Source organism: Urtica dioica, chromosome 7, assembly GCF_054948205.1.
Source record: "Urtica dioica subsp. dioica isolate 48M chromosome 7, U.dioica_male_clone48M_v1_H2, whole genome shotgun sequence".
Classification (NCBI taxonomy): Eukaryota; Viridiplantae; Streptophyta; class Magnoliopsida; order Rosales; family Urticaceae; genus Urtica; species Urtica dioica.
Window position 1 is genome coordinate 24065907 of NC_142762.1, and position 26583 is coordinate 24092489.

General features: G+C 42.8%; 1 protein-coding gene and 1 pseudogene across 1 annotated transcript; both read left to right on the forward strand.

The window, feature by feature from the left end:
* Window positions 1-279: 279 nt before the first annotated feature.
* On the forward strand, window positions 280-7577 carry LOC149390491 (putative glucan endo-1,3-beta-glucosidase BG4). Its single transcript, XM_089619784.1, has 6 exons — window positions 280-309; window positions 586-668; window positions 2067-2133; window positions 2337-2378; window positions 6476-6957; window positions 7112-7577. The coding sequence occupies exons 1-6, from the start codon at window positions 280-282 to the stop codon at window positions 7575-7577; spliced, it is 1170 nt and encodes a 389-aa protein (XP_089475910.1).
* Window positions 7578-12716: 5139 nt separating this feature from the next.
* Window positions 12717-13901, forward strand: LOC149390492 (putative glucan endo-1,3-beta-glucosidase BG4 pseudogene; annotated as a pseudogene).
* The last annotated feature ends 12682 nt before the right edge of the window (window positions 13902-26583 follow it).

The following is a 26583-nucleotide window of genomic DNA, read 5'->3' on the forward strand; positions in this document are numbered from 1 at the left end:
TACGGGCTCGTTGAGTGCCGGTTCTTCCTCTTCTTCCTCCTCTTCTTCTTCCAATACTTTAATTTTATACCACTCGACCATCTTATTAGTAATTGGGTCCATAGGCTTTCTTATTACGTCTTGTTTTTTGCCTGCAACACCAGCTTTAAGACATAGGCTATAGATGATTGACGGATACGGAAAACCAAATTTCTTATTACTGTAGTCAATTCTCCTCATCTAGTTATGGATTAATCGACCGACATTGATAGATTCACCATGCATGACACAGTACAAAACATGGGCATGATCGTCGTTGAGATGGGTGAAGTGCTTGATCGGAAATAGACGAGCGCAAATAAAATAGCACTAAGTTTTTCCGACCCTGTTAAATAAATACCATTTTTAAAACACATGCAAGATATAAACCGAAATAACAAAAAAAACAGAGGAATCGAACCTGTTCAATGACTCACGGAGAAGATGTCTGGATCCCATGTCCACCACCAAGTTCTCTCATGGAGTCTGCAACAAACTCACCATATCTTCGTAATTAGGATTTCTCAACCACTATCAATAACCCTCGTTTTCATATTCCACATCCAGTGTTTCAAGAAAGGTGTTGATGGCTCCGACACTGAATTCAACCTCGACACTCTGAACTATCATCACATCTTCCACGCTGTCGGGTAAGTTCGCATAGAATTCGTACATAAGAGTGACATTTGCTTTGTGCTCGGGTGTGGAACAGAATTTTCTCCATGAATGCTCCTATTCCCGAGGTTATAGTCAACTTTAACCCTCGCTCGAGGATCGGACTAGGGTTAACGATGATGTCATAACGGTCTTCAGCCTTCCTGCTAGTGAATAGCCTTGCATTATAGTTCACTTCTTATTCGGGTGACGATTAACGAGCTCGTTTTCCCTTTTTTTGGGGCGGCTTTTTTTTGGGCCATTTTTTACCTAATTGAAAAATCATTTTAAAACACATATACATATATACTCAATTCAACCATAATATCAAACAATTACACATCAGTTTTAACTTCAACTTCATTTCTACACGAATAAAAAAATTAAACTCCATTTAACCATATAAACACAAACACAATAATTGTTCACAACTTCAACAATTTAAACATCACAAACATCAAAATCAAACTCAAAATCAATCTTAACTCCAATTAAACACAAAATCAAACTCAACTTAACACTAATATGTCAAATCGGAACTAAATTGACAATAATTTTATAAAAAAAAATTATACAAAAATCAAACACGAAATCAAACTCATGTTCAACAGTAATATGTCAAATCCGAACTAAATTGAAAATAATTTCAAAAACAAAACTCATCTTCAACCAAATTTCGGCCTAAAAAATTAAACAAAAACCCTAATTTCACATACTTTACTCTATTAGTTCTAATTACAACAAAATAATACAAATAACACAAAACTTTCATGAAAATTAGTTATAGGTACATACCTTGATGAAAGAATTCTGGATGGAGAGAGAGCAAAGGAAGAGGACGGAGAGAGAGAGGCGCTGACCAAGAGAGAAGGACGTAACAATGGAGATTTCCGACGGCGAAATGAGCGGAGAAATTTCGCGACGGCGAGATGAACATCGAAATTTGGCGGCAGCGAGAAGTTCAGGGTCGGACTGGGGGTCTGTGTTGAGTGAGTTTGGAGAAAAGAAGAAAAAAAAACCGAAATAAGACTTTTATACTCGAAACCTAAAATTTTTACGCGTTTTCGCCGTGACAAAATTTATTCTTCGTCGCGGCGAAATACTTCCACAACAGGAAAAGATCCCGTTGTTTATGACGTTCGCCGCGGCCAAGCACAAATTTGGCTGCGGCGACAGATTTTTTCCTCCCTATCTCCCACAACTGGACATCTCTACCGTTGTGGAATGGTTCATCGTGGCAAAAGGTCTACGTCGCCACGGTGACATTCAACAACGGGATAATGTCCCGTTATGGAATGTCAAACTTTTGTTTATTCCACAATGGAAGAGTGATCCCATTGTGGAATCTTTATGATTCAACAACGGTAGACGTTTTCCGTTGTGGAATCATATAGCTTCCACAACGGGAGAGCTTTCCATTGTCGAAGCTCCGTGCGGTATCCAACATTTGTAGTAGTGCAAGTTGGACAACACATGTGTCTACAATATGTATATATTGTGAAAATCAATCTACGATTGATAGAACGCAAAGTGTTATATACAATGGTCATTAGTATATGGTCCAAACAAAACATTGTGGACCATTTCACAATGGAAGAGTGATCCCATTGTGGAATCTTTATGATTCAACAACGGTAGACGTTTTCCGTTGTGGTATCATATAGCTTCCACAACGGGAGAGCTTTCCATTGTCGAAGCTCCGTGCGGTATCCAACATTTGTAGTAGTGCAAGTTGGACAACACATGTGTCTACAATATGTATATATTGTGAAAATCAATCTACGATTGATAGAACGCAAAGTGTTATATACAATGGTCATTAGTATATGGTCCAAACAAAACATTGTGGTCATTAGTATACGGTATATATGTCGACGACATAATACTATTAGACAACTTCTCTCTTCTAGGGTCATTAGTATATGGTCCAAACAAAACATTGTGGATATGCCAACCAAATGGTTAAATAGGGACCAAGTAGAGAAGACATCAATAGAAAATGATCTAAAGTCCACGAAATAAAGTTTTAGCAAAAGAAACTCAATCATGATGATTGGAGATCCCAAGAACTTGGTTCAAATGGACAAGTTAACTGGTGAGACGGACTGATGTCACTGTTGGGGAAAACACGATCTTATTCGTATGAAAAACAATGACACCCATACGAGACTAAGCATTGTGTTTTAATGAGTTTGTGAAATTGGATGTTTGAGATTTCAAATGAGTAATGCAAGATTACTCTCTGGTTAAAAGAATCACCTATGTGAGAGAGAAGTGGGGCCGCTTCGAAAGTGAATTAATGGGGTGTAATTATTTAAAAACTCTTACAGAACGACCAGGCAAATGTTAAAGGCTGAAACGAACATAACCATGAGAACTAAGCATGTTGCAAGAATATATCACTAGGATATATGTTTATCGCTTATATACAAATGACTAATAGCAGTTCAAAGACATTGCTTCTACTGAGTAGTCAGTAAACGTGGCATATTTCAACGAGGAAAAGTTCAAAGATTTTATCTACCTATCCTATACTGGTCTAAACCGTAGAACCGATCACCATATTGAGTCGAGTTGTGTCTTTTTTTGTATTCATGCAATTTCATACATGTGGGGATTGTTGGAATAAAGTCGACATTATGGATAATAAAGAGTATTTATTATATTTTGAGCTGTTGACTTTTTTGGCAAAGATTTGAGTGAGATCCAATCAACAGAATTGGGTAATTCTAGCATATCATTATTCCATGCGGAAAAGGGTCTATTATCGATTATAAACTTGCCAAAATCGAAGCTATAATGAATGATGATGTTCAAAGTATGCTTCAAAAAACACACTACTTGTGTAAACACATTTTGTAGATGGGAAAGTGCTTAGAAAAGCTCAAGTCCACCACACGCGCGCCGTCACTGCCACTGTCCAGTCGATTATGTTGAACCGTGTCGAGCTTGGACTTGGGCTTGTTTGTGGTTACCTTTATCTTTTTATTACAAATTTCACTTTTGAATTTTGTTATTTTAATAAATAACTCTTCTTTGATACATCTGAAATTAAACAGAGGACATTAGTGAGCATTAATTAATAGCTACGATTTTGATTCTTGAAGGAATCACTACTACAAATGTTGGATTCTAACGCTTACAATGAAGTGTTGTAAAAACTAGAGATTCTACAAAACGTAAAATAAGTGTTGCAGAAATTGGGTGCTTCTACAACTCTTATGGTTAAGCATTGTAGAAGCTTGATGTTTCTACAACGCTTACTATAAGTGTTGTAGAAGCATGGTGTTTCTATAATACTTACTATAAGTGTTGTAAAATTTCACCATATTTCAGATATCCCACAACGCTTAGACTATCCGTTGTAGAAGCCTCGCCGCGGTAACGTGTTTATCTCGCCGCGGCGATAACTTTCTACAACGGATAATCTTTACGTTGTAGGATTATTGAAATTTAATGAACCTCACCGCGGCGAGAATCCTTCTTCGCCGCGGCGAGAAGAGTTCCAGAGAGCCTTTTTCGAGAAGATATTCATGCCGCGGCGAGACAATTCTGGATTTACTTTTCAGAGATCTTTCTCTCTCCGCCCTCACTTCTCTCTCTCCGCCCTCGCTCTTTTCTTCTCCTCCCTCACTCTCTCTCCGCCCTCACTATTCTTCTCCGTCCCCACAAAACCACAAAACCCAAACCTCAAACCAACAAAAGCCACAATCACAAACTCAAAAAATCCACCACTACGTCAAACTCACACAAGCCTAGACATCTCCGGGTTAGTTTTTGGTTGAGAATTTGTATAATTTAGGTTGAAAATAAGTGTTTGTTCGGAATTGAGAGTATGGATTGATATAATTTATGTTGAAACACCATATTTGTTTGTTAATTTGTTGGAATTGAGTTTGCATTTGATATTTAGTTGGAATTATATATGTTTCTTAGATTTCATGTCGTCCACTACTACTAGTTCTAGCCGTAGCGGTAAAAGAAAAACTAGAAGACAACCTCAAAATATACATCGCCGCGACGAGAATTAGGGCAGAACCCAGATATTTCTCGCTGCGGTGGTGTATATTTTTCACCGCGGCGAGATAGTTCTACAACGGATGTCTTATCCGTTGTAGAATACCTCGCCGCGGTGAGAAATATACATCGCCACGGCGAGAAATTCTGGAAATTTTTGAAAATTGGAAAATGGAACTCTGTCATTGTAGAAGCTTCTACAACGGATGAGTAAGCGTTTGTAGAAGCCAAGCTTCTACAACGGATATCTAAGCGTTGTAAAAGCTTCTACAACGCTGGATTCTGAAACGCTAAATAAGTGTTGTAGAATCATTCTACAATTGTTTTTAAGCGTTGTAGGATCCCAGTTTTGTAGTAATGAATATAAATGTTTGTGTGGCTTGTCAAGATAGATAAAAACGTTTATTTGGCTATCATTGCTTTGTAATGAGCATTAATGTTATAAAATAGCATAGTGGCTAAACATTTCGTGCTTTAAATTCTGATAACCATTGCCGACCTTTGGCTATAAAAGGCCTTCAGTTCTCATTCTAAATACATACGAAAATTATATCCTCCCTCTCAATTTTCTCTCCGATATTACCTTTATATTTTCTTTTGTGGTCGGTAGTTGATTCTAGTAATGTCTTACTTCGCATGAGAAGTTTTGTTGGTGTAAAGCTCTTCTCACTCTGCCGTTGTATCCTGTGAGGTAAATTACTCACCGTTTACAGCACCCGTGGAAGAACAATATTACTTTAAGGAAATCATCTAACGGTCCTTGGTGTTCTACGTCTTTTATTTTTATTTCCGTCAGACTTTCTTGTTGTCTTGTTTATTTATTTTACTCTATTCTAGGATAATATTATTTTTTATTTATTTATTTTCAGTCTATTTTTTCGTAAAATAAATGTTATATATTTACATAGTATCTCTAACAGGATCATATATGCATATTGTTATCAAATCTTAGATATTTGTTAACATTATTCATTTTAGTAATGGTAAAATTGTTCCGACAAAAGTTGGTTAACTAAATTCGTGATCTACGGATAGTTGAATATTAACAAACTATAAAAATAGAGTTAGAGCTTAATTAAATTCTACGGAAGTTGAAAATTGACTAAATTTAAAAACAGAGATTTAGCTTAATTTATTTTAAGATCAACGATGCATTAGCCATTATCTTCAGTATTTAATAATAAATTGGGACTGAATTGTCACTAACAGAAACAGTTAAGGATTATTCATTATTCTGATAATAAAAAGAGATGAGCGACAAAATTGTCAATAAATAGAAAGAATAAGAATAATTCAGTTACAAATTAAAATTAGTGAGTAAAGCCGAAAAGAAATAGAAATGTTAAAGGACTATTATTAGAGCAATTAAGTAAAATAAGTTAGGGTAAGAGGTGATTTTGATAGCCACAAGCCTATAATTAGTGCAAAATATATGAAAGTTAATTGAATCCTGACTAAACATATGCACTGATAATATACAAGGAAATATATACACCTGCTTACAAGAAAAAATGAAACAGAATGTAAGTTAGGTTTCCGGAAAAATTATCGGAACGTTAATTAACGAAGGAAACTAAATATATATATACCAATATCAGGATTGATACATGAAGAATCCGTATACTACAGCATCATACACAACATGCATCCTCTATAAAAGCAGAAACCAAAAGAAGCAGTAGGAGAGCTAAGTAATTTAGTATGTCATCAATAAGGCATGGAAAAGTACAGAGGTTTGTTTCTCCTATTCCTCCTCACGACACTGGTGGCAGCAGCGGAGTCGTAGCTGAACTTCGTGGGCGTAAACTATGGAACCCAAGGCAACAACCTTCCTGCGGCGAGGGATGTGATCGAGCTGTTCAAGCGCAACAACGTAGGGAGGATAAGGCTGTTCGAGCCGCTCCCGGAGGTTCTGGAGGCTCTGAGAGGAAGCGGGATCGAGATCTCCATGGGGATCCGAAATGAGGACCTCCCCGTCATGGCCTCCGACCCCACCGCGGTGGCCGCATGGATCGCCGCCAACATGGAACCCTACATCGACGACGTGGGGTTCAACTACATCACCGTCGGCAACGAGGTCATTCCCGGGAGCCTCGGCCAGTACGTCCTCCCGGTGTTGCAATCGTTCCAGTCCGTGCTCACCGAGAAAGGATGGGCCGGCGTGAAAGCCACCACCGTCGTCCCTGCTTCCGCGTTGTCCTCGTCTTATCCTCCTTCCAGCGGCCAGTTCTCCGCTGAAGCCGTTCAAGATATGAGAGGCGTTATCAGGTATACTATCAACAAAATGCTTGATATACATTATATATTGCATGCAGGGATGGTGACGAACATATAACAATAAATAAAGATCTTCTTCTATCCCTACTATTTATATAATCTAAATACCTATTTATGATTAAACTATTGGTATATATGTACACAGCTTGTTGTCGTCGATGGGGTCGCCGCTGATGATCAATGTGTACCCGTACTTTGCATACGCGTCGGACCCGGGGAGCGTGGGGCTGGACTACGCGCTGTTCACGGCGACGGGGGCGGTGGTGCAGGACGGGGCGCTGAGTTACGGAAACCTGTTCGACGCAATTGTGGACTCGTTTGTGTGGGCCATGGAGAGGGAAGGCGTGGCAGACGTCGACATAGTGGTGTCGGAGACGGGCTGGCCTTCTGCCGGCAATGGGGAGTACACCACCCCTACCCTCGCCTCCATTTACAACAAGAACTTCGTGGCCCGCATGGAGTCCCAGATCGGCACTCCCAAGCGGCCCGGCGCCTTCATCGAGGGCTACCTCTTTGCCACCTTCAACGAGAATCTCAAGCCCCCCGGCGTCGAACAGAACTTCGGCCTCTTTTATCCCGATATGACTCCCGTTTATCCGGTCTTCAACTAGAGATAGTCTAGAGTCTATCCACTCTTCGTCCTAACATATATACTAAATGAAAACCCCAATTCACTTCACTGTAGTCGTCTATCTATATATATATATATATATATATATATATATATATATATATAATATATATATATATATAATATATATATATATATATACTTTTTTTTTATTCTTTTTCTTCAGTTGTAATAAGCATTAGATTGCAAACCATGGATCCCACTAACGTTTTTCTAATTTGTACTTCTTATATTCTTATATTCTTATATTTATTCTCTCTCTCTCTCTCTCCAGAGGAAAAGGTACAGAAGTTTTGGAGGATTTGAAGTAGCTACACTGTGGAAAATACGGCCAAAATGGTCACAACAAGTGAACATGTCTAATTGACTAAATTTTTAAACGTAAAGTGTGTACATGTTGAGAAATAAGGTTGGTATCAGACACGAAAAATCGCTCCAATATCAATTGCTGGAAAGTCATAAGTTGGTATCAAACACGAACAATTGCTCTGCTAGCAATTATAGATTGGGTATCAGACACACGAACGATCGATGTGATGCCATTGATGGGTAAATTACTTCCCGAGGATTAATTACGGTTCCCATGTATTGAACACGAGCATTCGTATCAATACTTCTTATTGCGTAATCAATCTCTTAACCTGTACAATATGTTTACTTGTGCGGAATATAAGAATACACGAACAATCGCTAATCATAAACGTAAACAATAATGACCAGATTACTCAACATCATTCAACAACAACATATCTAATATTGGGCGAAGATTATCAACCCAATACCATAAGAGGAATTTCGGATTACATACCTTTAGGCTCAGCCATAGATCCTCCATGCTCCTAGCTTTAGGATTTTCTTGCTTCTTGCCTCAGGGCTCCAGGGATCTTCAGATCTCTGCTGCTCCTTTATCATTTGATCTTCGGATCTCCAAGCTCTTGGACTCCTATGCGGCTCTTTGCTTCTTGCGTCAGGGCCCCGGCCCAGGTCTCTAAACACTCTCCAAATTGGATCATACTTAATATATATTATTAATTTTCTATTATAGAAAAGTCTCATTCCTATTAGGCTTTGATCAAACAAATCCACAGCCAATGTACCATATTATACATGTCTACCACAAGCCCTATTGGGTCTCGTGCACTTATTTTAATTGCTATTTTACAGGCCCATTTAAATCTAAGTGATATTCCAAAGTTACTTAAGCAATTAATAACTTATTCATAAAATACTTTATTACAAATATGAAAGATATTGCAACCAAGTTGCAGTAGTGAGAGTGTAATCAGTTATGTAATTATTACGAGCATCTCTATCCATATTATCATAGCCACCTTGGAGAATATGAATCTAGTAACTGAACCTCCTATTAATTCGAACAAATAGATGAAATCTCTATTTTCTCTTATTCATTTGATTCGTCAATCTCGGCGTCACTCCACAAAATGAGCCAAGACTACACTCTTCTTGTTACCAGAATTATATTTTACTTGATGTATATGAGTGTCCATTGATATAGTCAGTACATTAGCTCAATCCTCCAGGTTCAACTCATATCGAGAAAGGTCAATAATTATGTTATACATTTCTTTATACATATGAGCCCTAAGCATTGTTTCTTCCCCAACGAAAGATTCTTTCGGAAGTACTTACTACAAAATTGTGTGCAATCAATAGAATCTAGAATCAACCCTTAGGTTAGTGAACATTGACCTTCTTTCAGTAAGGCAGGATTCCGTATCTGTGAATCAATTTCCGCTCAGATCATATCCCGAATTCCCAAGACATAAGTATTTAGGCATCTTCAAGTCTCGATTAACGAATGAGTCAACGAATTCGGTACTACAAATTAGAGGTCTGTGACAACTCCGGGATTTAGATTAAGTATCACTGTGACCATTATAGCAACCTTGATTAGTGTGTCGTAACGGTGCTTAAACGACACATTAACAACCTAGAAGTCTGTGACCATTTCCGGATTTATTAAGTCTCACTTTGACAATCATAGCAACCTCGGTTAGTGTGTCGTAATGGTGCTTAAACGACACATTAACAACCAAAGTCTGTCCGGGTCATACACTTACCAAGTTATGTGCAAAATGGTCTCCCTAAGTGATCAACATTTCACTTGTGTTCCACACATGTGATTTTTGACCTAGCTATCCAGGCATGGATTAATCACTGGCCACGGTTTAACTCACCGCCTGAACTTAGATGCCCATCATGTAATTCAGTTTAATACGGAGGCTATAAATGATAGTTGTTATTGATTCTAACTAGAAAACAATCCACTAATCAATAATGCTAATAAAAGTAAACTTTCTATTATATTCAGTAATCGTTCATGTTTATTTTGTTATCTTAAGTGGACAATATTCCTAACAGTAGATTGATTCTCAATTGTGTCTAATTTTTGAATTTGTTGATTTGGCATTTCATAATCATTTTCTTTTTTCCATATTATCTTGTATACCTTTGTGGATTAATTCAGTTTTACATTGGTTGTTAGTTTTTGGAGATGGTTATTACAATTAATTATCAGGGTTAATATGATTTACTGACACTTTACTTGGTTAGAATATTTTATCATGCAGTGTTAATTATGTTAAGAAGATTAATTGACTCTTTACTTGGTTAATAAGATTTTAATGTCCATTGTTACCATAAAATAATAGCATTTCACAAATGAACTCAATGATTAATAGGATTAATTAAGTTGGTTAATATACACAGATTCACTGTCAAAGTAAAAAGAAAAAACTCAAATAATAGTTTGATGTCTTTAAAACAATATAGAATAACCAAAGAGTAAAACGAAACAAAAGTAAAATATCCTTATTCAACAAAAGTATCCTGATAAGAAAAACGAAAGTAAAGACTCTATAAGGTTCTTTTTTTTTAATGAACGATATTGTTGATCATTTTTCATCTTTCTCGTAAACTTGCGATAAATAAAGATTGAATGATAGATAATCAGCATCATCGTCAGCAGCAGTCTCATTGTCATTTTTTTATTCGATTTCTCTGCCGCGGATCCAAAAGTTGTGTATGGCGGTCGTTTTGCTGTTCAGGTCTCTCTCTCTCTCTCTCTCTCTCTCTCTCTCTCTCTCTCTCTCTCTCTCCCTCTTCCTAACGAGTACTCCTGTGACATTCTCTTCATGGTGTTTGTTTAAGCTCATAGGCGTTGCTTTCGCCTTTGTATGTTTACTTGGTCTTATCGATTGCTCTCTTTATCCTCCATTTCCACCAAAATTTCTTGCTGCAAAAACAAATTGCTAGCACAAACATTTCATTATTTAACCAAATTGATCTTAATTTTATATTTTTACTTTGTTCATCGTTGTTCTTCCTCTTTGATCTAATCTCCATAGCCTTTGTACTTTCTTTCTCGACCTCCGCAATTGCATTCACACGTCTCCCTTTGTTGCATTCGTCATCATTTTTCTATTAAGTATGTCATTGCCATAGTCGTCAAGTTATCATACGAAGTTAATTAAGCAAATATGAGAAAGTTAATCAATCTGTTTAACCTTTATAGTAAATCAAATAAACATAAAACATACGGTTACCTTTTCGCTTTCGATCTCTACCACTTCGTCAATAGTGTTCCCCACTATTCTATCTTCATAATTGGTTTATGCTTCACCACATGTGCTCTCCTTTTCAACAACATATGGAATTGGATTGGCAATGTCCCTTTGTTGCTTTCGCCCTCGTTTTCCTATGTCAATTAAACAGATATTCTAGTTTAATCAGAATAACCTTAACAGTAAATATGATTAATAGAAAAAAAAATAGTTACCCTTACGTTTTCGGTGTCTGCGACTTTGTCCATATTGCTCCCCACTATGTTTTCATCATCATTGGTTGCTGCTTCAACACCTATGATCTCTTTCTTAATAACCTCCGGAATTGGATTGGAAAGTGTCGTGTTACCATCGCCAACTTTTTCATGTGTCAAGTGAACAAATATTCATAGTAAATTGGAATAACCTTCATAGTTTATACTATTTATAGTAAATTTATAGTTATCAGACGTTTTTCGTTTACGCGGCTCCGCCATTACAATCTACGGTATGTTTTGATCATCATTGGTTGCTGGTTCATCATCCTGTAAACGAAACTTTAAGTTATTAATTAATGCAGACGTTTTTTTATGGATAATTTAATTTTTAATTTACCTAACTAGTAAATTTAATTTCCCTGAGTATCATGTATATAATCAGCTTCGAAGTTATTAACATGATCCGTGTCGAGGCCTCCGAAAGATTGGTCGCTTACATCCTTGCTAGTCCTTACCACCTTAAGAATTTCATCAAGTTTCTTTTTAATGTTAGCAACTTCAACATCAAACTTTTTTCGCCCTTTCTTGAGTTACCTCTTCAACTTCGACTGCCCCTTTTCGAGTTTTGCAACCGTGTTCAACAATGTCAATGTTAACATGATTAACATTAACAATAAATTTGATTAATTCACTACATAAAAAAATTAATACGATTGACTGTTAATCTACACACCTTGTTCAACGATGTCACGAAAGCAACATTTTCACAGGCTTCATTTTGTAGAGACGTTGGCGGTACTCTTTTTCCTGCACTCATGTTTGACGAGTCCTTGTGTGCACTAGAAGAAGGTACATCTTCCAACATGGCAGCTTGAGAAAGAAATGGAACCAAATGCGGTGCAGTCCTTTCCCTTTCGCTTAGAACGGTTTCGTCAACAACGAGCTGTCAACAAATAAATAAAAAACAGGTTTGTCAATTAGAGCAATTAAGTAATATCATATAGGGTAAGTCGTGATTTTGATAGCCACAAGCCTATAATTAGTGTAAAATTTTTTGAAAGTTAATTGAATCCTGGCTAAACATGTGCACTGATAATATATAAGGAAATATATACACCTGGTTACAAGAAAAAAGGAAACAGAATGTAAGTTAGGATTCCGGAACAATTATCCGAATGTATATTAACGAAGGAAACTAAATCTATATACCAATATTAGGATTCATACATGAACAATCCGTTTACTACAGCGTCATACACAACATGCATCCTCTAGAAAAACAGAAACCAAAAAGAAGCAGTACGAGAGCAAAATAATTTAGTCTGTCTTCAATAAGCCATGGTAAAGTACAGAGCCCTAGTCCTCGTACTCCTCGCGACACTCCTGGCAGCCACTAAGTCGTCGCTGAACTTCGTGGGCGTAATCTATGGAACCCAAGGCAACAACCTTCCTGCGGCGAGGGACGTGATCGAGCTGTTCAAGCGCAACAACGTAGGGAGGATAAGGCTGTTCGAGCCGCTCCCGGAGGTTCTGGAGGCTCTGAGAGGAAGCGGGATCGAGATCTCCATGGGGATCCGAAATGAGGACCTCCCCGTCATGGCCTCCGACCCCACCGCGGTGGCCGCATGGATCGCCGCCAACATGGAACCCTACATCGACGACGTGGGGTTCAACTACATCACCGTCGGCAACGAGGTCATTCCCGGGAGCCTCGGCCAGTACGTCCTCCCGGTGTTGCAATCGTTCCAGTCCGTGCTCACCGAGAAAGGATGGGCCGGCGTGAAAGCCACCACCGTCGTCCCTGCTTCCGCGTTGTCCTCGTCTTACCCTCCTTCCAGCGGCCAGTTCTCCGCTGAAGCCGTTCAAGATATGAGAGGCGTTATCAGGTATACTATCAACAAAATACTTGATATATATTATATATTTGGATTCCAGTGTACATGCATGCATGGATGGTGACGAATATATAACATAAATAAACATGTTCTTCTATCCCTACTATTTATATCATATAATTAGAGTACTTATGATTAAATTAATGGTATATATGTACACAGTTTGTTGTCGTCGATGGGGTCGCCACTGATGATCAACGTGTACCCGTACTTTGCATACGCGTCGGACCCGGGGAGTGTGAGGTTGGACTACGCGCTGTTCACGGCGACGGGGGCGGTGGTGCAGGACGGGGCGCTGAGTTACGGAAACCTGTTCGACGCAATGGTGGACTCGTTTGTGTGGGCCATGGAGAGGGAAGGCGTGGCAGACGTCGACATCGTGGTTTCGGAGACGGGCTGGCCTTCCGCCGGCAATGGGGACTACACCACCCCTACCCTCGCCTCCATTTACAACAAGAACTTCGTGGCCCGCATGGAGTCCCATCTCGGAACTCCCAAGCGCCCCGGCGGCTTTATCGAGGGCTACCTCTTCGCCGCCTTCAACGAGAACCTCAAGCCCCTCGGCGTCGAACAGAACTTCGGCCTCTTTTATCCCGATATGACTCCCGTCTATCCCGTCTTCAATTAGTCGCCTTTACATTATCCTAATATACTAAATCAAAACCCCCAGTTCACTAAGTTTTTATATTTTGTACTTCTCATAGTTACTCTCTCTCTCTCTCTCTCTCTCTCTCTCTCTCTCTCTCTCTCTCTCTCTCTCTCTCTCTACAAGCAAAAAATGATTTATTTGTAAGATGTTTATTATCTATACAAATAGACCAAGTTTTTATATCCGTGCTATAAAAAAAACTACTACAAGTAATCTTACGACGCTTAAAAACACTTGTAGAACGATTCTACAATGCTTAAAAATCATTCGCTTAGATATCCATTGTAGAAGTTTCAGGACTTCTACAACACATACGGATCTCGCCGCGGAGTAGTATTCTACAATGGATAAGACATCCACTGGAAAAAAAAAATATACACCGCCACGGTGAGAAATATCTGAGTTCTGCTCCAATTCTCGCCGCGTCGATGTATATTTCTTGCCGCGCGCGCGGTGAATTATTTCTGTGTTCTGGGTTAATTTTTGTCGTGGCAAGCGGCGATGTATATTTCTCGCCGCAGCGAGTTAGTCCTACAACGGATTAGGATCTGTTGTAGGAAGTTTCATAGATTTTTTTTATAAAAAAAATCTCGCCGTGGCAAGACCTAAATCTTGCCCCGACGAGAATTTCCAGATTTTAAAACCTGAAATTTTGTTTTAAACGGTAGTAAAACACAATGTACCTAAAAATAAACTTCAAATCCAAAAGCAAATTTCTATGTCTTCAAAACATCCCAAAGCAAATATCTACATCCAAAATTCACAAAACCTAACTAATCATCGTATTCAATAAACGTATGTACATAAGTTATCCATTCTCCTCTTACTCTCTCTATGTCCTACGGTGCATAGGATTTCTTAGTTTTGTAATTTTCATACACCTCTTACAAATATATCGCGCATATAAGATAACTCAAAATACCCTCATTCCGTGTTTCCATATTGTCTCAGAGTGTTGCAAGTCTTGATGTGAGTTGATTGGCTGCTACTTTGGATGTCTTGGTGCTCGAGCTTGAAATACACAAAGACCTTATAACATGGAAACCATAAAAGAGAAAAAAAAATATTAGAATGATGTATAAAGATAATTCAAGAAAACAAAACATTACTTTTTTATCAATCGAGTTAAATTGATTGGTATTTTATTACTCAACGGCTCGAAGAACATAGCGCTATATCTCAAAAGGTCGAGGACAAATGAGCATCCAATGCTCATCTATATTTTATGACATCAAAGTTAGTTGACCAAATTTGCATTGTTGTACCACAATGATGTACAATGTCCTTAACTAGTTTAGACAAATAACCGTCGTCGTCGTTATTTATGATGTGAGAACTTATCTCCGGATCTACAAAACAATAGTCTTGACTCTTCTTCCACTTTTCTAGCCTTGAGTGTAGATAACTATGACAAACAAGTATTCAATTGATCAAAACGCTAAATATTGAATATTGATATATAAAAAAAGCATTTTTTTAAACATGGACGGTACCACGAAATTTTATTAATAAGCACTCACTTGTGGCGGATGAAAACCGTGGTTACAGAGATATTTCTTAACAAATAACAAAAGAAAAAAAACATATAAAGGAAACACTTACTCCATATAAATCGTTATGCACTCCTCGTAATGCAAAAAAATCGGAAACATCATCAAATGACATCGGAATCGGGATGGCGGTGAGACGTGCACTAACCTTGAGCATAATTACATGCCCTTGTGGTAACATCACTTTGTTGGCATGTTGAGCGAGCAATCGAAACTTGGCATTAATCACCTTGTATGAAATATTCTTACCATCATCGATGCTAGGTTCACTCTCAAAACCAAGCTTTGAGAGTTGTTTGACAACCGGACCATGACTCTCTTTTTTCGTGTCCAATTCTATCAATCTCTTTGGCCACAAAACAAATCCCCGTATGGCATCTTCAATGGTTTTAGCTTCGTCGGTGGGAATTGACAATTTGGCTTTTTTTAATCAAAACTCCTAAAACGGTCATGCGTACATTTCCTTCCTCCAAATACGAGAAGTTGAATACGCCCCCATTCATGTACACTCGCCCATTTGCAACATGAATCGTGTCTCCTTTGACAACATCATCAATGAGAAGAAAACGCTCAGCGCTTTCATCCAAACTCGGTGGCACCAGCGTGGTTGGATTCCATGAGCAACTAGCACAAACAATGTTGGGTTTTTCAATAATTATAGGATTGATTTTTGGATGATCACCAACATGCACATTCACGCCAACATTGTCGTGTTCTAAGAAAATCACGAACATTATCAATAACTTAATACAAAAATATTTAGCTTTATTACTAGATTAGATAAAAAAAAATTATGAAGATACCTAAAGAGACCGTTTCATTGACGTGGTCTTCAACATTAGCCATCTCTTCATCATCAACAACCTTCTCATTGAGATTCTCTTCCACATGCTTGACACTAAGCACTCGACATTAGTGTCTCCGAAATTCATACTACCATGTCCACTAAATGCTTTCATTACCAAAAATTTCAACTCATTCATTTCGCGACGCATCTTAATTAATTCTTCGTCTGGGGTAGGATGAACAAAGTACTTGAAATGTGAAGTGTGCTTGGATTGACCGCAAACTTGCGACGTTCCCAAAGCTTCTTACAAGATGCTTTTTTCCGTTTACGGCACTTATGTCCCTTCCGTTTCTTGTAGAGATAACGCTTTCTACACATAAAATTATTTGAAAAATAAAATTACAATATTAATTGTTATAACAAAGGTAAATAGCTTACGATTTTTCCCCCATTGGTTTTTCTTTGTCATCCTTATAGTTATTTTCGTCTTTCATTCGCAAGTCAATCCATATTTCCTCTTTTTTAGGTCATTCCCCCGTTTCGTTGTGCTAGTAAGAAGTAATTATACTATAAATTAAAAAATAATTGTGAAATATGGAATAACTAAAAAAATAAAAAAATCTAACATTTTCTTGATCAAGTTTTTGATAACCATTTCAGCCGGTTCGAGATTTGTACACACTTTTCCCGATATTTGCTTTCCCATGTTCCGATGTTTGTTTGAACATTTCAGTTCGTCTATACGCAACAAATGCTATCCAATCTTCTTCGGTGATATTTGTGTAGAATTTCAAAATAAAAGTCGGTCTCTTTAAGACCCTTGGTTCATTGATCATGCCGCTGAGTTGATTATTGTATAACTCATGATGAAATAACCTTGCGGCTTCTCCCACTCTCATAAGACGATCATGCTTTTGTTCGATAGGAATCGTAAATCCTTCTTGCATTTTGTTCCAAATCCGTTCTTTAATTTCATTATTCTCTTTACATCTCCAATCGCATATCGAAAGTGGGAACACCCCAAAGTAACTTGACAACTCGTCACCCGCCTTACCCATTTGTTCCCATTTATCATCAAATTCTACCGGGATTTTTTTACCAAGAGTTTAACCTTGTCCACCCTACTCATAAGAGTATTTCTACTTTTTATTTTCTCATTAGATTTAGTGCTAGTTGTCTTCTAGTTTTCCTTTTACCGCTACATCTAGAACTGGTAGTAGTGGATGACATAGAATCTAATAAACACAATTGCAAACATAATCTCAATTTTCAACTCAAATCCTATCACAATTTCAACTCAAATCTTACCAAGAACTCAATCTTAATTCCATCTCAAGACCAAACAAAAATTCTATATCAATCTCAACTTAATATCAAATACGAACACAATTCCAACTATATATCAAACAATTATGGTGTTTGAACCTATATTATATCAATCCATACTCTCAATTTCAAACAAACACTTATTTTCAACCTAAATTATACATAATTCACAACCAAAAACTAACCCGCAGTGAGGACAAAGAGCACAGAGGCGTGGAAGAGAGAGAGAGAGAGAGAGAGAGAGAGAGAGAGGAAGAGTCAGAGTTGTGGCCACCAGATGTGGTCGAAGTTGTGGTCGGGTTATGGTTGTGGGTTTGGGGTTGTGAGTTTGTGAGGACAGAGAGACGGTGAGGGCAGAGAGAGAGTGAGGTGAGAACGGAGAGACAGTGAGGGCGGAGAGAGGGTGACGGGGGACAAAGAGTGAGGTAAGGGCGGAGAGAGGGTGAGGGTCGGAGAGAGAGAGAAAGGGCGGAGAGAGACATAGGGTGGAAAGAAGAATGAAGAACAATGACGACTAAAGAAGAAGAAGAAGAAGAAGAAGAAGAAGAAGAAGAAGAAGAAGAAGAAGAAGAAGAAGAAGAAGAATGAAGAACGATGACGAAGCAATAGGTGAAGGTCTAACGTCGCGAGCTCATTGCTAGCTGGAAGAATCACCGGGAGCTGCCTTGGGGGCCCCGGGGCATAGTGGGTGAAGGTCGCAGTTTGCAAGCTCACTATGTCAGAGACTAGCGGCGCTGACGTCATGATGAAGAAAGTACCACTATTGGATCCCAGACATGTGTTAAAACTTAGATCAGTTGACGACTGCTGCTCGAAGTCTGAAACTAGTCTCTGGTCGGACCAGGGGTTATAGTAGTGAGGAGTGTATAACCTTACAAGACGACAAGTGTTCTAGGATGCGCATTCATTAGTCACTTTTAGGTGATAGATGCATCCTACATTCTTGTTCTCTTGTTCGCACGTCATATATTTTGCATTAGCTTGTTTTCTTTCCTAAGTTAGACTCTCGCTTGCTGAGTCATTCGACTCATAGTTTATGTCCCTTGGTAATGTAGATAAGGGCAAGACGGCAATGTAAGCAGCGAGAAGGAAAACCGAGACATGACGGGTATCTCTTGACCTCGGGTTGTGGGTTCTGACTCGGGAAGTAATCTTCCATATAATATCTTGTGTAATATTGACTCTTCCTAAAATAATATCTCGTGTATATAAGTAAAGTCGAGAGCTTCTATTATACATCTATATCTATAGATGTATAACGGTCGGTATACGACTTCTAAGTTCTAAACTAAAAACGAAAAATTTCCCGAGATTTTTTATAACCACTTTTGTATTAAACGTTTCCGCACTTTAAGTAATATTGTATTTCGTTTATTATACATTTAATAGATTTTATATTTACTTTAAGTATTTTTACATTCCATTATTCATATGATGACATACTCTCGAGACATGATTTTGGTTCCGACGAGTCGCGGCTTGCGGGCGAGGTGACGACGCTCGCGGGTCGTGATAGAGAAGAAGAAGAAGAAGAAGAAGAAGAATTAAGAAGAAAAATCGCTTAAGTCTTGAATTCGGCGAGATCTTCAAAGACTCGGTTGAAATAAGACTCTCAATTTGGGTCAAAGAAAAAATGAATTTTTTTTTTTGAATATTGCCTTTTATAGTGGAGCCCTAAAAATGCACGTCTTCTCGCCCTGGCATAAATCCTTCGTCGCCACGATGAGAAAGTCCTACATTGGATATCCTATCCGTTGTAGGAGGTTCTCGCTGCGGCGTAAATCCTTCGTCGCCACGGCGAGACTATTCTACAACGGATATCATATATGTTGTAGGAGGTTCTCGCCACAACGACGAAGGATTTGCGGCGAGGTTCATTAAATGTCACTAATCGCATAACGGTTAGACTATCCGTCGTAGAAGAAAAACACACTTTGCCGCGGCGATGATTCTACAATGGATAGTCTAAGCGTTGTGGGAGATCTGAGAGATGGTGCAATTTTACAACACAGCTATAAGCGTTGTAGAAGCACCCAGTTTCTACAACACTTATTTTAAATGTTGTATGATCCCTAGTTTCTACAGTACTTAGCGTAAGTGTTGTAGAATATGGATTGAAGAATCCAACATTTGAACTAGTGATACAACTCTAACTACACAGGTCTAAATATGGTAAAGATAAATTTAGTTGAAGAAGCTTTGCATAAATATGAGGTTAGATTAAGGATAAATAACATTGTTGCCCCCTCAACTATATCACTTGTACGTTTCACCCCTTCAAATATGAAATCACATACCTTGAAATTCCACATCATAACAAACACATCTTTATGTCAAGTTTTATTATTGGATGACAAGTGTTTCAAGGGTAAATCAGTAATTGTAGTAAAAAAAACACATTACTTTTATACACATATGCAATACCATTAAAAAAAAAGCCATGTACTACTCCAAGCAGGCCAGTACCGAAGGATCTCCATTGCACCCCTCCGGCTCTGGTGGAGACAAGAAGGCTCAGAGCACCCGATAGCGACAGCGGCTCGCTCACGTCATGGCCACTAGTGGCGACGAAGACTTCGGCGACGCCAAAGATCTCTTCTACCACTACTACGGAAGTGGCATCGGACATGTGCAGAATCTGAACCCTAGGTCGAGGACACCATCGTCTTCATCTCTGGCACCACGGTGATCGCTGGCGGTCGGAGGAAAGTAGTATTTGAGCATTGTTGTCAATGGTGCCCACAAGAAGAGTTGTAATCCTTATATTGTACATTTGATGTAATAAAGTCTCATGAAGACTCTTGCTTGTAATTGCTTATTTATTAATAAAAGTTGAAACATTCATTCAATCTTCCTTGTCTGAAGCTTTATGATAAAACCTTAGTCTTTAGTCCATAAACAAACTAAACAACTTACGAAGAGACAAATGTAGATTTGCATGAACAAACTCTTCGTAGTTTGCTTAAAACGATATATTCGCAATCTAAGGGTCAAAGGACTATTAACCCCAGTATGATTGTTAGAAGAATCTATGATGTCTGGTGTTGTCGCTGTTTTTAGGACAACTATTTAGGAGCCAAAGACGGTTAGACCCAAGGCCGGACCAAGTGGTCTCGTCTTGACTCGAGCGTGTCGGACTTGGTATCCCAAGTCGTCCCTTAGCTGTGGATGTCCCTTGAGTTCGTCAGAGTACCTGAAAAGGAGTAGAGAATACGTGAACTACGAAGGGGAAACAGGGGGGGTGCCCCTGTTTACCTCTCCGACGCTCAACATTAGTGGGATTGAGGTGGAGTATAGAGGTTTTAGGGGTGTTTAGAGGCCAAAGCTTGAGAGAAACGAGCGAGGTACGAGTTCGGCAGCGTTTTAGTGCTCAAGAATGGGTTACCTGGACCAAGGGGGGTGCCTTGGTATTTATAGGCGACCAAGGGGCATTTTGGGCATCCCCTTGGCCGAAGGCCGCCTCTGACCCGGCCATGGCCGGCTCTGACTCGGCCATGGCCGGCTCTGACTCGGCCATGGAGGCCATCGCCGGCTCTGACTCGGCCATGGCCGGCTCTGACTCGGCCGTGGAGGCCATGGCCGGCTCTGACTCGGCCGTGGAGGCCATGGCCGGCTCTGACTCAGCCGTGGCCGGCTCTGACTCGGCCATGGAGGCCATGGCCGGCTCTGACTCGGCCGTGGAGGCCATGGCCGGCTCTGACTCGGCCATGGCCGGCTCTGACTCGGCCGTGGAGGCCATGGCCGGCTCTGACTCGGCCATGGAGGCCATGGCTGGCTCTGGAGAGCCGGCCATGGAGGAGGGCCGGCCTTGGGGTGCCGGCCTTGGAGGAGGGCCGGCCGGCCATGGGTCGGCTGAGCATATGGCCGGTCATTGGCCGGCTGAGCATATGGCCGGTCATTGGCCGACTGAGCATATGGCCGGTCATTGGCCGGCTGAGCATATGGCCGGCCACTGGCCGGCTGACCTTTGGGCCGGCGATAGGCCGATCAAGCACACGGCCAGCCGCTGGCCGGCTAACCCTTGGCCCGGCCATCGGTTTGGGCCGGCCAAAGGCCGAGGCAAGGTTTCGTCGCCCGAGGCCTTGCACCGGTCGCGTGGGTCGAAGTGACGCCTTAGTCCCCGTCGGTCCGAGACGGACCGACAACATTAGCCCCCCGAGTTTCCGGTCGAGCGTAGATCGAGTGGAAACTCAAAATCTACGCCTTAATACGGATGCGGGATGAACGCTCTCGGGTTTGCGTCATGAGGAATGACCATCGCGCGTAGGGAGGGACGGCCTTTGGGCGTCGCGAGGGACGACTTATTGTTTCGGGTTGATCGTGCGCGGCTTATTTTCTCGATCTACCAGTGAGGGCGTGATCGGTTTGCACGTCTTTTTTGTTACATTGTGCGCGTCTTATTTTCTCGACCCACCAATGAAGGCGTGATCGATTAGCACGACTTTATTGTATTGTGCGCGTCTTATGTTCTCGATTTGCCAACGAAGGCATAATCAATTTGCGCGTCTTTGTTGTGTTGTGCGCGTCTTATGTTATCGATTTGCCAACGAAGGCATAATCGATTTGCGCGTCTTTGTTGTATGGACGCAGGCCTTGAACACATTTGTAACTCGTTGCCTATCGGCCCACGAGCTGGGCGGCGAGCGCGATGCCACATTTGTGTGGTGAGGTTTCCCGTGGACGCTGGCTAGACCAGATACGCCCTGCGGACGCAGACCTTGAACCCATTTGTAACTCGTTGCCTATCGGCCGACGAGCTGGGCGGCGAGCGCGATGCCACATTTGTGTGGCGAGGTTTCCCGTGGACGCTGGCTAGACCAGATACGCCCTGCGGACGCAGACCTTGAACCCATTTATAACTCGTTGCCTATCGGCCGACGAGCTGGGCGGCGAGCGCGATGCCACATTTGTGTGGCGAGGTTTCCCGTGGACGCTGGCTAGACCAGATACGCCCTGCGAACGCAGACCTTGAACCCATTTGTAACTCGTTGCCCATAGGCCGACGAGCTGGGCGGCGAGCGCGATGCCACATTTGTGTGGCGAGGTTTCCCGTGGACGCTGGCTTGACCAGATACGCCCTGCGGACGTAGACCTTGAACCCATTTGTAACTCGTTGCCTATAGGCCGACGAGCTGGGCGGCGAGCGCGATGCCACATTTGTTTGGCGAGGTTTCCCGTGGACGCTGGCTAGACCAGATACGCCCTGCGGACGCAAGCCTTGAACCCATTTGTAGCTCGTTGCCTATCGGCCGACGAGCTGGGCGGCGAGCGCGATGCCACATTTGTGTGGCGAGGTTTCCCGTGGACGCTGGCTTGACCAGATACGCCCTACGGACGCAAGCCTTGAACCTATTTGTAACTCGTTGCCTATCGGCCGACGAGCTGGGCGGCGAGCGCGATGCCACATTTGTGTGGCGAGGTTTCCCGTGGACGCTGGCTAGACCAGATACGCCCTGCGGACGCAAGCCTTGAACCCATTTGTAACTCGTTGCCTATCGGCCGACGAGCTGGGCGGCGAGCGCGATGCCACATTTGTGTGGCGAGGTTTACCGTGGACGCTGGCTAGACCAGATACGCCCTGCGGACGCAAGCCTTGAACCCATTTGTAACTCGTTGCCTATCGGCCGACGAGCTGGGCGGCGAGCGCGATGCCACATTTGTGTGGCGAGGTTTCCCGTGGACGCTGGCTTGACCAGATACGCCCTGCGGATGCAGACCTTGAACCCATTTGTAACTCGTTGCCTATCGACCGACGAGCTGGGCGGCGAGCGCGAACTCAGGACTCAACTCGAGGGCTCATGTAGAGCCTGCACGAGGAATAATTATTTGACTTGTGGACATGGGACTCAACTCGAGGGCTCTTGTTGAGCCTGCGCCAGGAGTGGTTAGTTGGCTTGTGGACTCGGGCTTAACTCGAGGACTCTCGTAGAGCCTGCACGAGGAGTTTCGTGAAGAGTCGGTGCGAGGAGCATCGGTCGACTCGCGGACTCGGAGTCTTGACTCGAGGAATGAATCCATCTCGAGGAGACATGTGAAGAGTCGGCACGAGGAGTCTTAGTCGACTCGTGGACTCAAACTCGACTCGAGGAATGAACTCGTCTCGAGGAGATATGTGAAGAGTCGGCACGAGGAGTATTAGTCGACTCGTGGACTCAAACTCGACTCGAGGAATGAACTCGTCTCGAGGAGATATGTGAAGAGTCGGCACGAGGAGTATTAGTCGACTCGTGGACTCAAACTCGACTCGAGGAATGAACTCGTCTCGAGGAGATATGTGAAGAGTCGGCACGAGGAGTATTAGTCGACTCGTGGACTCAAACTCGACTCGAGGAATGAACTCGTCTCGAGGAGATATGTGAAGGTTGTCTCTCTTTGGGACCTCCGGCCTAACCACAGGCCCCTTAGGACTTTATTATGCTTTTATCTGTTTTTTGTTTTTGAGAGAGTTAGCCCAACACGGTTGGGCGAACTGATGAACCGAATCCAAAGACGTTTGGACGAAACGACGAAGTCGCCCCAGCTCGTCTAGACGAAGTGTCGAGCTCGACCAGGCGAGGCAACGAACTCAAGCAGACGAGGTGACGAGCTCGACCAGATGAGCTTGGCCAGGCGAAATCAACCAGGCGAGTTGATGAGCTCGGCCAGGCAAAATCAACCAGGCGAGTTGAAGAGCTTGGTCAGGCGAGGCGAGCTGACGAGCTCGGCCGGGCGATGCGAGCTGACGAGATTGGCCGGGCGAGGCGAGCTAACGAGATCGGCCGGGCGAGGCGAGCTGACGAGCTCGGCCAGGCGAGGCGAGCTGATGAGCTCGGCCGGGGCGAGGCGAGCTGATGAGCTCGGCCGGGGCGAGGCGAGCTGATGAGCTCGGCCGGGCGAGGCGAGCTGATGAGCTCGGCCGGGCGAGGCGAGCTGATGAGCTCGGCCGGGGCGAGGCGAGCTGATGAGCTCGGCCGGGGCGAGGCGAGCTGATGAGCTCGGCCGGGGCGAGGCGAGCTGATGGGCTCGGCCGGGCGAGGCGACGAGCTGGCGAGCTCGGCCAGGCGAGGCGAGCTGATGAGCTCAGCCAGGCGAGGCGACGAGCTGGCGAGCTCGAAATCCCGAAAATTCGTAAGAATCGGCACGAGGAGTATCAGTCGACTTGTGGACTCGGGCTCAACTCGAGGACTCATGTAAAGCCTGCACGAGGAGCTACGTGATGAATCGGCACGAGGAGTATCAGTCGACTCGTGGACTCGGGCTCAACTCGAGGACTCATGTAAAGCCTGCACGAGGAGCTACGTGATGAATCGGCATGAGGAGTATCGGTCGACTCGTGGGTTCGAACTCGACTCAAGGAATGAACTCATCTCGAGGAGTTACGTGAAAAGTTTTTCTTTGGGGCCTCCGGCCTAACCATCGGCCCCATGAGACTTTATTATTATTATTATATATATATATATTTTTTTGAGTTGTTGTTGATGGAGCATCGACCCCTGTTAGCCCCCCGAGTTTCTTGCGTTTTTGAGACGAAGGCCAAGAAACTCTCGTATTAGAGGTATACAATAGTGTGCGTTACACTTTTTCATGTGTGAAATAACTCTTTATTGCAATAAGGGGTTCGTTACAGTTTGTCATGGCACTTGGCCTTCTTTGAAAAAAGGAAATTACATTTTTGAAATGAAAGTGACCACGAAGCCGATCGAGTTCGGGCATGAATTTAAATGTCGGAGTCGCGACAATCATGGCTTGCTAGCGGGTGCGACGAATTCCCTGAGGTTCCCACCTCGAATTAGGGAATCAATTCGCTTCTTAAGCTGCTTGCATTCGATCGTCACGTGCCCGTGATCTTTGTGGTATTCGCAGAACCTACTTCGATCTCGCTTCGCGGGGTCCTTTGTGAGTGGAGCGGGGCTTCCTAGCTCATTGCGGCGTAAGCTCAGGATCCTGTCGGGCGTTGTGTTGAGCGGGACGAAGGTTTGCTTCGGGGCTGGAGAAGCGTGGTCGTTAGGGACTTGACCCTTCCGGCGCCTTTTCCTTCGTGACTCGGGACCAACGGCCGGTTTCACACCCACGGCTGCGCGCTTTTGGTTGGGTGCTTGATCAATGTTGGGTGGTCGCTGCCCCAAGACGACCGCGGTCTCACGTTGAGCGTCGAGTTTTTCTCTCAAGTCGAACTCGGGATCCTCTCTTTGAGAGTTGAGGCGGTCTCTCAAGTCTCCGGAGGCCGTCCCTATCACCCTTGTTAAGGGCGCATCATTCAGGCGACGCCTTTGGCGGAGGCCGAGACCATCGACGTTGTCACCTTCACAAGGGTTTTGGACGCGGACGGTGAGCTTGGAGCGTCCCTTCCGGGACCTCGAGACCGAGCGTCCTCGGGTATTGCGCGAGTTTTGACGCCTTGACGTGGTCGCCCGAGGGTGTTCCCTCGAGGGCGCGTGCGCGTGCTCATAAGAAAGTTGACGTCTCGGTGCGGCCGCCCGAGGGTGTCCCCTTGGAAGCGTGCGCATGCGTCCCCTTTCGTGAGCAAGGTGGTCGAGGTCGGTCTCGAGGTTAATGTCATCGACATTGTTGGAGTCGAGGAGGTCGGCGATGAGCGCGCCGGTGACACCGGGGCGGTCTAGGAGCTCGGCGAGCCTTCGAGCCGTGTCCTCTCGGACTGCGGCCTCGGGGTCATTCCCCGGGTCTCGGGGCTGGCTCTCGTTATCACGAGGTTGCCCTTCGAGACGGTGCGCAGAGCCTTGGAGGTCGCGCCTCGAGCTAGTCGCTCGGGCGCCCACGGAGGTGGCGGGGCTACGACTCATCTCTCGAGAGTCGTAGAAGTGAGAAGAAAACCGGTAGAGGGGATGTGTTGCCAAGGTCGAGAGATCCCCTCCTTCTAGCGCCAAAATGTTGTCGCTGTTTTTAGGACAACTATTTAGGTGCCAAAGACGGTTAGACCCAAGGCCGGACCAAGTGGTCTCGTCTTGACTCGAGCGTGTCGGATTTGGTATCCCAAGTCGTCCCTTAGCTGTGGATGTCC